Source organism: Octopus sinensis, linkage group LG12 (genome assembly GCF_006345805.1).
Source record: "Octopus sinensis linkage group LG12, ASM634580v1, whole genome shotgun sequence".
NCBI lineage: Eukaryota > Metazoa > Mollusca > Cephalopoda > Octopoda > Octopodidae > Octopus > Octopus sinensis.
The window spans coordinates 32,196,045-32,208,544 of NC_043008.1; the positions used below are offsets into that span (position 1 = coordinate 32,196,045).

The 12,500-nt window shown below is 35.6% G+C and overlaps 1 protein-coding gene across 1 annotated transcript in view; it reads right to left on the reverse strand.

Moving 5' to 3' along the window:
* The window catches only part of LOC115218061, a 52,709-nt gene that overhangs the window by 12,543 nt on the left and 27,666 nt on the right, over window positions 1-12,500 (reverse strand). Inside the window, exon 2 of the mRNA XM_029787830.2 lies at window positions 5,704-5,919. Coding sequence (XP_029643690.1) covers window positions 5,704-5,919 — 216 coding nt within the window. The remainder of the gene's footprint in view (window positions 1-5,703; window positions 5,920-12,500) is intronic.

Sequence of the window (12,500 nt, forward strand, 5' to 3'; positions counted from 1 at the left end):
CATTGTATTTCACAACAGAGAATAAATCGTCGCTTACCCGTTCATTTCATCTTAAGTTATATATATCCATTTTTACATCACCCTCATTTACTCCTCTCTGTTATGTATGTATGTATGTATGTATGTATGTATGTATGTATGTATGTATGTATGTATGTATGTATGTATGTATGTATGCACGTATGTAAGTATGTATGTATGTATGCATGTATGTATGTATGCATGTATGTATGTATGTATGTATGTATGTATGTATGTATGTATGTATGTATGTATGTGTATGTATGTATGTATGTATGTATGTATGTATGTATGTATGTATGTATGTATGTATGTATATGTGTGTGTGTGTGTATGTGTGTGTGACGGGCTTCTTTCAGTTTCGGTCTCCGCAAACCCATTCACAAGGCTTTGGTCGATCCGAGTCTGTAGCAGAAGACATTTATCCAAGGTGTCACTACTATGTTTTATCATTTAATTTAACAAATTGAATGCTTCATCTGCAACCATCGTAGATGCACATGCCAGCCTTGCCATCGGCCAAATTAAAGCTTTTCCACCAAAAAGGGATAAATACTCGCTGTTTATTTCTTGATGTTGCTCAACCCCTCGTTTCGTAACCGTTGAATACACCTTCAACTTCGAGTTTGACCATGAATGATCATATTTGTTGTAGGTAGAATGTTTTGGTGCCGTGTTACATGACCAAACTCTTTTATTTTCTGCCTTTTCACAAATGACAGAAGAGTTTCTTAGTTCGAAGTTTTTCGAAAACATTTTTTCTTTAATATTCACATTAATTAACATATAACTGCATGATAATATTTCTTCTATCAATCTTGAGGATATTACAAATTTCGTTATCGAAAAGTCAGATGACAGAAAAATTGCTGATAGCTAGTTTTATTCTTGTATTGTCTTTTGATCTGGTTCAGGGTCTATTAACAGCAATTTACCACTAGATATGAGAATATGATCGAAGTACATTTTCAATACACCGCCTCAGTGGGTTTTCAGCAACAAACTTACTGTCACTAAAGTTTTCATTCGTCTACTACAGTGGTTCTTAACTGTGTATGCAAGATAGTGAACTGGGGATCCACAGTAGTATGTTAAGGGAGAGTAAGAAAAATCATCCTTTAGGTATATTTATTGCAAGAAATTGTTAGGTTTCTTTCTCTAATGTTCTACATAGTCCAAAATATTTCTGGTAACTGAAACATGTTCTCTTAGAGAGTACGAGTGCAAACCTATGCAAGTGGATGCGTGAAAAACAAAATAGGAATTTTGAAAGAAGTATCTATAAAACTAGATTTTAAACATGAAATGGCTATGAGTGTTCTCCAGGATAAAATAATAACCAAAGGGGTCCATAGATAAAAAATGGTTGGGAATCACTGGTTTGCTAAGACACTTTGTTAAATTAGTTTCTTTTTTATTGCTCACAACATAAATCTCCTGTATTGCAGGGAACACTTGTACTCAATCCTGAGTAAATCAGCAAATCCTTAAACAATAGGAAAATAGTGTCTGTGTGTGTATGAGTGTGTTTGTATGAGTGTGTTTGTATGAGTGTGTGTGTATGTGGTGGGGGTAGTGTGGGATACAATAGTTTAAAAAAATAACAATACAGTTGAAAATTTGCATTCTGTCCTTCTTTTGTGAGTTATAAGCAAATAATTTGATAATGTGGCATACTGCTTTTTAATGATTAATAAGTAAAGTTATATTTAAAACAAAGGTGAATCAGACCTGGAAGAAAACCAAAACTTTTCATCTATCGTTTTACATTCATCGTTTATTATGTCTTTGTTAAGCTGTGCAAAGGACATCATTTGGTCTGTGTTATTTTAGTGTGCAGTCTACTGCGGTATCCGTAGTCTTGTGAAATGATTTGATCTGGGTTAGGATTAACATAAGGGTTTAGGATTAGGGTTAAGGTTTAGGGTTAGGGTTTAAGGTTAAACAGCCCGCTAAAATGCAGATGGTCTGTAGATCGCACGATAAATTGACACCATTTGGTCTTAACCCACCGTGCATGTACGCTCTAAATTTCTGTAACATTGACGTCAGTAATTTTTTCGCAAATGCATGTATGCACACACGCTTTGTAACAATGTGGTTTCGGGTTCAGTCCCACTGCACGGCACCTTCGGCAAGTGTTTTGTATTACAGCCGACTTTGATTTAACGCTTGGACCTTAAATGCTTAAGAGTAAACCGTATATAATTATGTGAATTAATGTGTTTAAAATCTTGTTTACATTTTAATTCTATAATAGTTTTTAACTTAGGCAACTTAGAAGACACACACACACACACACACACATACGTTTGTACACATATACATACAAGGTAAGAATGTATATACATATATGTATACATGTATAAATAAATATTAGGTCACTCTTAACACTACTGGTAACATGTAACCAAACCAAACCAACTTGGTAAGAAGAGTAGGTTTCGTTGGACGCCCTGCAGGATGAAAGGCAAAGCCTGTTAAAGAACGTATGAATTCAGTAGAATCAATGGCCAGCTGGGAGTGAGAGAATCCTAGTCTTCGCTTAGATATCTATATATATAAAACTGTAGTTGTGTGAATGTCTGTCCCCTTCGATTTAGATTCCTAACTACTCCCACATTTTGCGGTGCAGTTTAACCAAATTCGGGTATCTTATAGTCGTGATTCATATCGAGCCCGTCTGAGTATTAGCGCGCGTCTACGAGGAGTCTACGATTTTAAAAATAATTTAACATCATTTTTTATTCCATTTTAATGCATAATTTTTCGTGTGTCGATGGCGGCGGAGTTGGCGTCCATGGTCACACCTGCACCTGTTTGCTTCTCCCCCTTCTTCCCTCCCTCGTGAAGCTGTGGGGAAGGGAGTTTAAGGAAATCAACGTCGTAAAGCGTTATCAAGGAGACCAGCGTTCTTTTAGAACAACGACTTCATGGCTTGAAGACACCAAAACAGAAATGGCTAAGAAAGCCCAAATTGGCATCTATAAGGGAAGTAACTCTCTAAAAATGCTTATATAGTTATTTCCCTTACAAACCCGAGCAACGCCGGGCGATACTGCTAGTCTTTCTATAAGAAGGAAAACGCTGAAATAACATTTGTAATTTCGTTTGCTTCCAATGATGAAGACTTGTCCTTATTTTTGGGGAAATGCATACATTATTTCAATAGCGAGATTGGATCTATGCAAGACATTATCCGCTCCTTAAAAAGTTTCAGGCACATGTGTCGCTTAATTTCTAACATTTCTATTATGTTTTTCAAACTTTAGAAGACACTCACCCAAAGCATCTCACAATGGGACTGAACCCGGAACCATGAGGTTTGGAAGCAAACTTCTTACCACAAAGCCACATCTACACGTATCTTTTGCTGATGTATCTTCTTGATTTTTCATTTACATGTTTCAGTCTTTAGACTGAGGCCATGATGGGGCACCTCCAGTACTTATATTTTTTAATGTCTGGTACTTATTCTTCAGTTACTGTCGCCGAGAAAGATAAGACTCTAAAAAATTCTATGATGGAACGGAAGAATGTGCCAGCATGGGTGATAAGCTCTTTGAACACCTGCTGCAAAAGGCACTCATCATTGATACACCTGTGCGAAAACTTGCAGGTTCTTTGCTGGACCGAAAGCCACATTTACAATGCTCATTCTTTAAGGAAACAGTTAAGCGATAGTATTGCTGGAAATGGAGCTGCAGTCATCATATATGTAAATACACACACACACACGCACACGCACACACACAACACACACACACACACACACACACACACATCTACATACACGTATATTGGTAAATACATATTTAAAGAAACTGGCTGAACCATAATACAAGACGAGGAACTCAATACCTACTCAGATAAATCTAAAACGAAAGAAACACTACGAGTTTTGTACATGCCCTCCACACATAAATGTGTGCGTCTGGGTATGCATGCGTGTGTTTTTACACACACACACACACACACACACACCACACACACACACACACATACATACATATATATATATACGAGAAGATACTGAAAAGTTCCTGGCTTTAAGAATATTGCAAAAGGCCTGGTTGGAGGCCTAACATTCCGAGTTCTTTTACAGGGCTTAGAAAAAACGAAGAACCGTTACAATAAGTTCGTAAATCTGAGGCTGGGAGGGGAATATGTAGTATAAAATCATAACTGATTCTCCTGTATTTTCTTTTATCCAAAGTTAGGCTCTTTTCAGCACCCATCACCCGGTATATACAATAAAGAAAGCATCAAATACCATTCGTTTATTTTAATATATCACAGCAGATTGTTTTTCTTTTGCTTTATCTCATTTATTGAGGTCTGCTTCAACAAGAGAGATAGAAAGAATGGGGAAAAGGAGAGAGAGGGAGAGAAAATAGGAAGAGTGTTTGTCCTGTTTGGAATTTACACAGTGTGTTACAAATAGATAATGTTAGTGTGAAAAGCAGTGTAAGCTAGTCATCTCGGCATCGGAACTACATGGTTGGGTAAGATTTATTCTACTGTACAATGCCAGCCCATTGAGTGTTGGCACCGACAGTATTCATTTTATCTACACTAGAAAAAAAAATGAAAGACAAAGTTGACGTCAGCGAGATTTGAACTCAGAACGTTAATAGCAGGAACAGCTGTTGCAATGAATTTTGTCTAACTCTTCACCTTTCTTTATACCATATTTCTGTAGACGTATACCGACTTTGTTTCAATTAATTTAGGAAACAATGAAGAACTTTTGTGAAGTAAATGAAATTATTAAGTTACTGTTTAGAACATAAATCAGCATTGAATTTTGATAGAAGGTCTTAATTTAAAACATCAAAATAGAAACAGCAGCAATCAATGTAATTCAATCTAAACATTGTACCAAAAAGAAGCACCGTGGAACAGTAATTGTGAAATTCTCTGCCGCCGCTTAGGCCATCATCATGGGTCTACAGCTAACAAAGAAGCTTTTACGTAGCCACTTAAACTGCTAAGGATAAGAGTTAAATTCCTGTTAAATCATATCAAATCGTTCAAGTGATATTTATGACTTCATTGTACTTTTATTAATATTACATTGTACATAATGTACTATTAGATGGGTGATATAGGAAAAAAATGGGATGGTCATTGCTAGAATACTGTTGATCATAGAGCTGTTGAATGAGGAATGACTGAGGCTAATCAACAACAAAAGCTATACTGAAACAGAGGGGACAGTGAAAAGGGTACAACATTTTCATATAATTAACCTCAGTGTGGTTTTCAATTGTACAGAAGTATGGCATATCGACTAAATAGAAATATGGGATAAAACAGTTAGATACAAGTATGCTAAATAATATACGGCATAGTCTTGACTTATTAAAATTATCCCCGCCTTTAGAAGATGTGTTATAATTACTAAATGGTAGTTAAGATCAGCTGCACTTGAGAAGGGGAGATAACATCAAGATTGAAGGCCTCACTGAAACTGACATGTCAAGGAAATAGGCAGGTTTATTGTCTGTAGACAAGAGAAAAGTTGTGGTCACTTGTTTCTGGTTCAATAGCCATCATCGGCACAAATTGCCCATGGTTATTCAGTAGATTACTTACCTTAGAGTAATTTAATCAAAGATGACATAGGACTGAACAACAACAACAACAATTATAAATATGACAACAATAATAACTACTTACAAGGATCGACAGGCTCGAAACGGCCATTACAATTGTTGTTGAGAAATTCACGGCATCTCAGCTGTACAGAATCAAAGAGTTGTGGGTATTTGCATTCTACGGTGAACATCTCGTAATACCCCCACATTGCTGATTCGCTGCTTAAACTGCAGTTGTAGTACAAGTGGCATTTCTTGGGATGTGGTATGATCCCGCTCTGTGTCAAGCAAGGAGAATCTGGAAGAAAATTTAGACAAATATGTATAAGTTATAAGTTTCTTTATTTTCTCTCTCAGGACACGAATAGAAGAAATCTCACTGAAATATATTTCTCCAAAAAAGAACACAAACACAAGATTACAAAACAACCAGACAGAATAGCTGTTTTTTAATAGAAATGTTTACAAGAAACCGACGCAATTGGCAATATCCACCATACATTTTTATGAATGTTGTAAGTCAAATAGTAAAAACGTGCCAGGACAGTTTGTTGCCGGACAATTTGTCTCCAGCATCGTCAGAATGTCACCAGGTTATGTCATTCTGTTATTCTGGATTCACTTTGTATTATTTCTCTTTTATCTACTTTTCAGTTCAAATTGCGCACATAAAAAAAATACCAGTCTGAACTAGTTTTATTTAATATAAGTTTCAAATTTTGGCACAAGGCCAGCAATTTCGGGAAATGGATTAAGTTAAGTCGATTACATCGATCCCAGTATTAAAATCTAATCGATGCCGAAAGGATGAAGAGTAACGTTAACCTCGGCGGAATTTGAACTCAGAACGAAAGAACGGTCGAAATGCCGATAAGTATTTTGCCCGGTGTACTAACGATTCTGCCAGCTTGCCGCCTTAGTTTTATTTAATATTGACTACATAACAAGTTAGGATTCTAGTTAAGAAGCCTACCATTAACTTGGCCGCCTGCATGCAAAACATTTCAGAGTAGAACTAAAAAAAGTTTTGTTGAACAAAACTCTGTGTGTGTGTGTGTGTGTGTGTGTGTGTGTGTGTGTGTGTGTGTGTGTGTGTGCCAGTGTGTGTACATGTATGTGTCCGTATCTCTCTCTCTCTCTAACCATCTAATTGTCTCCCCCTCTCTGTATACATAGATATACATACATGTACACACACACACACATATGAATATACATACTTACACGCATATACACACATACAATGAGAAGAATACTGACGAATCTATGACATATCAGAGGTGCAAAATCGTGCGTGCTAGTCTTGATTTTAACAGACAAGAATTCTAACGAAGTTAAGAAGTGGAATTTGATTTCGTTATTGCATATTTTACCACTCGCACACCTTTGCAGGACCATAAGACATTCTAAGTGGCTTGCCACTCCACTTATTATACATGTCAAGTTTTCCATTACTTGTAAAGCTAAAGCGGCGAGCAGGCAGAATCGCTAGCATGCCGGGCGAAATGATTAGCGGCTTTTCATCCGTCTTCACGTTTTGAGTTCAAATTCCACCGAGGTCTACTTTGTCTTTCATCTTTTCGGGGACGATATAAGTACCAGTTGAGCACTGGGTTCGATGTAATCGACTTACTCCACCCACCCGAAATTGCTGGCCTTGTGTCAAAATTTAAAACCATTACTTGAAAATTTTCCTACGTTGACAATAATGCAAAGTTTGTAGAACTTTGGAAAGTTTGAAACGAAATTAATATTTGCAAGTGAGAAGACATTTTGATGTCTGAAATAGTGCAAGAAAAAAATAACAGAGTTTAAGAATTATTGAATGGCTGGTGATTCTGGACTAACTTAATTTGATGTTAGAACAATCCTGCAGGCAGCATAATTACAACCAGATGTCTTAATGTATTCTATGTATTCTTTTTAGAAGCTAAATGTTTCAGTAAATTACTTGTGGGTAGAGTTCAAGTCCGAAATACTGGATTTTCGCTATTTTCACGGAAAGATTACCCCATCTTGTCTAACTAAGGGAGATATGTAGTAGATTTTCCTGAGAAAATAACTTCTGGCAATGGGTTATCATTCTGTCCATGAAAACATTAGCTTTGCATTATTTTCTATCACTGATGATACAGCCATGTTTGAGCAGCGGTATTATGTAAGGCTCCTTGTGGTTTCAAGAATAAATTAAGTGTAAATGTGTGGTTAAAACTGAAGGTTTTTGAAAAAACATCAAAAGCAAAAACGCAAACCTGATGGATTAGTCTACTATTTGATAAGCCTTAAATCAATAACTACCAAGGAAACTTGTAAAGCTGCTTGCTGTCGTTTTAGCGTTACTGTTCCAGTTGTTGTTGATGCCTCTTCTTTGCTTTATATTGATCTCGGCTTCAATTCTGTGAGCTTTGTATGCAAGGCTTATATTAGTCTTGAACTTTGTCCAAAATGAAAACTATCAAGATGGCTTCTGTTCTTAAGAAGCATTGTTATTATGTTATTATCGTTGATGATGTTTGGTTTTTATAATTACTAAGATTTTTAACCTTGGTCAGTTTTGGTCAAAGACGATCCAAATGTGATCATAAAGGTCTTGTTTTATATATTTTATATATTCAACTAAGTTATCCAATATGTTCTTCTGTCTGTTGTTTTCATTGTTGTTATTGTCAACTGTGAACCAGCAGATTTATGATCAAAGGCATTGCATTCAGGACCAATATCAAACATATTATATCTACGACTTTTTTATTCAATGCACCCTTCCTTTTTCTAAAATGATAGGGATGATTTGAAGGAGATTTGGTTTCTATTTCTAGCAAGGCCAGTGACTCTGTAGAGATTTTCTGCTGGTTTTTCACACAATTTTCTTGCCTGACTCATCTAAATTACACTACATAAAAACTTCATTTCTAAATGATATTCGGTATAAATTTGGAACTAAACATCAGTTTAGAAACAATAACCACGTCGATCTTATCGATCATGGAGTGCCATAGACTTAACAATGTCTTCCTTTTGATCAAACCAATAAATATAAAATGTTCGAAGCTGAAGAATGCTACCTAATATCACTTCTCTGGATTTACGTAAAAGCGAAGTGAACGTTTTAACCGCATAACAATGTCACTTGGTTTCACGATGTGCATGGGGAGGTAATTCCCGAGGGCTGCAGTTCTGAAGAGGAGTGAAGTGATTAGATAAAGTGCGTTTAGTGAAGGATTTGAGGGATGAAATACAAAAATAATGAGAGGAGAGTAAAAAGTGGTTCTTTTGGGTAGAGGTACCTCGATAGGAGGTAGTAGGTAGTTTCAGAATGAAGATACAAGAAGCAGCGAGGTGAAATGATACTAGCCTGAACCAATAGTTGCAGCGTGACGCGTTACCTTTTACAAAGCAAACTAATATCTTTCAACACTTTCTAACACTTTGCTTGGCGTATGTTTCTTATGCTGACGTAAGAAAATCAATCTCTTCAACTCGCTACCTCATTGAGCATCAGCGCCAATGTAGTTAAACATCCTTAGGCTTAATTAATAAATATTTCTCGACAACTCGTCGTTACAGAATGTTATTTAATAGAATCAATCAGAAACTAAGTTGGTGTACATCAAACATGAAAAATATGATTATAAGCCCAACTGGATGTGAGTTTTTGTTCTTTTATTCGTTTGGTTTAGAGAAAAGGCTGTGCCCAAGGTCTTCGCTGCCCCCCACTCCGAGATTGAAAAAATCGATGTGATTAATGTTTCTCTTAATTAGTTATAAGTCGACGGCAGCAGAAAAAAAAATCTAGGAAACAAGGGAATTCCAGCGGATTGACGGTCTGGGAAGGAAGGGTTTGGTCTTACAATGGACATGATCTGAGTAAAGGGAAGAGGAGAGAATTTTGGGAGTTCCTGAGTTAAAGCGCACGAGACAAACCAACTATAAATTGCAAAAGTCACTATTGTAGCGATAGAAGAGGAAACTTGATAGTGAATCAACTGTTGAAGGGAGCGGGTACTTCACGCTAATCCATGGAATACTCTATATTGTAATAAATATCATTCACACACTTCCGTGTGTGAATGATATTGTTAAGGTCAACATTTACTCACTCGCGACTACTTCTAAACTTTGTCACTAATTCAGTTTTTTACCAAATTTGATGATGTTTATACAATTTTAGATTGGTCACCTCTAAAGCTACATTTTGAGATACAAAATTTGAAATTTGGTTCAGGAGAGAAAAAAATTGAGATTTCAAATATGTGAGTTTAAAAAGTGGAGAATAACTCCCGAAATCGACTTCAGGGATACACACGCGACGGTGCAGAAATACTTTCGTAAATACACACACATCCCCCCCCCCCCACATTCACATAGACATAAGTAACTTTTAAAACGTCCATGAAAGGAAACAAAGGTGTGTGTGACGAATACGTAGCTTTAAGGAGAGAGGGGTTAAGTTGACAACAATTGATGACAAGTGGACTTTTTACTGCTGCCCATCATAAATAAACACTCACACACAAACACTCACACATACATACATACATACATACATACATACATACATACATACATACATACATACATACATATCTACACAGTACATACATACATGCACAATGATATATCCCAGTGGCGATATTGTCCAAATCCTCGTCGCCACTGATATGTCCCATGATGACGACGTATTTCGTAATCTCTACGGAACTGGTTCGAACGGCATACCTTTGCCGACCGACCCTACTGATTGTGACAGTCCACTATTTATTAGTAGTGGAATATCCCACCTCTCGCTTGGGGGCGTCCGCCACAACACATACCTATTGCAGAAAAATGTTATTGAGGTTTAAAGTTTAATCGTTTTCATCTAATCTGAAAACAAGATTTAGAAGCTGGCATTTTCTGCATGATAAGTTGTCTATCACAAAATGAAAGCAAAGCATTACGACTACTAAAGTTGTAAGAACTTCTGATGTTTTAATAAGTTTTTTGTTTGCTTTTAAACTCTAATTCAATATTAAGAGCAGCAGAATTTAGATTATTTCTTTGGGTAAATTGACAAAGCTTTTGTATGATTGGATTTGCAGATTTAGATTTTTTATTTTCAGGCATTTTGACAAGATCAGTAGCTGAATTGAAGGCTTTATTTTTATTTTGCATGAATTTCGACTCACAAACTAACTTTGCCCTAACAATGGCAGATAGCTCTTCCTGGCTTACGGTGGATGCACTGGCTCCTTTTGCATTTAAAAAAATTCTATATTAACCATGGCTTTACTATTCATATGATCAGATTCTCTTCGTATTATATAGGTGATGTATTCTCATACCTCTTCTTGCTAGCTCTTCCTACTATATATAGATATAGCTAATTTATTTCTTGATTTTATAAAATAATTAGTATTACATGAAACTTACAGGGTACACCGGTCCACAGAGAATTTCAATCCCAGAGCCGATGTCAGTGAGGGACCTGGGTATCGACATGAGTGATGATACCTCTTTCCAAGTGCACATTACCAGGATGGCGACAAAGTGCAGACGACTGGCTGGATTGATCCTAAGAACATTCAGAACTAGAAATAAGGAAACCATGATGGTCCTCTGGCGGACATTCATCCTCAGCTGCCTGGATTACTGCTCACAGCTATGGTCACTCACCAGTGTGAAATTAACAGTGGGCCTTGAAGCAATCCAGAGAAGATTCACAAAGAAGATCGTCTCTTTGCAACAGCTCGGCTACTGTGAAAGGTTGAAACAGTTAAGACTCTACTCCCTGGAGAGAAGACGGGAGAGGTATGCAGTAATATATATCTGGAAGATCCTGGAAGGAATTGTGCCAAATTTTGGCATTGAAAGCGTTGCAAGTAACCATTTTTAAATAAGGCGCCAATTTGTGGTAGCTGGCAATATGATGTAATGTCGTATTGCCGAAGAAATATTATTGTTTTTCCATTGGTTAATATAACTGCTCATATAGGAATTCTAAGAGTTACTTAAAGAATATTTGTATGTAATTTCGATTCTTTAAAGTCAAGTTGAGCAGTTATAAAAACCCTCGATTTTGGGAAAAACTTCAGTCTTTGTTGGATGTAACTAAACTCCACGACACTCACTCCCTTGAGACATTGGTAATTTTTCATGCCATGTCCAAGGGAAATCCAACAAGTCTTGTTTGAATTGTTGAGATTTAATATTGGCTAGAATGAGAAATTAGATAGTTAAAATATATAGTTGTAATTCTCTACGACGAAATTTACTTTTCTTTAAAATGTATATAATATAAAGTTATATGTATATATTAAAAATTAATTAAGAAAATGTTTTCTCTTTCTTCACGTTCAACTATGTATAAAATGTATTTCTGTAATTATTAAATTGTATTTTCTTATAGCGGTTAAAATTGATATAATGATTACATTGTTCAATTTGATGGAACCGCTTGAAACGGTCGTACTGCATTACTACCTGAAATCCTGTTAATTATTTTGATTTTATTCTGCTTACTTCGAGCTATGCGGATAATACCGGACTGACTTAGTGCTTCAACTATCTATCTATCTATCTATCTATCTATCTATCTATCTATCTATCTATCTATCTATCTATCTATCTATCTATCTATCTATCTATCTATCTATCTATCTATCTATCTATCTATATATATATATATATATATATATATATATATATATATATATATATATATATATATATATATATATATATATATATATATTTATGCATACATATACAAATATATATATATGTATACATATACACATATATATCTATGTATGTATACATGTATATATATATATATATATATATATAGATATATATATATATATATAATATATATATATATTATATATATATATATATATA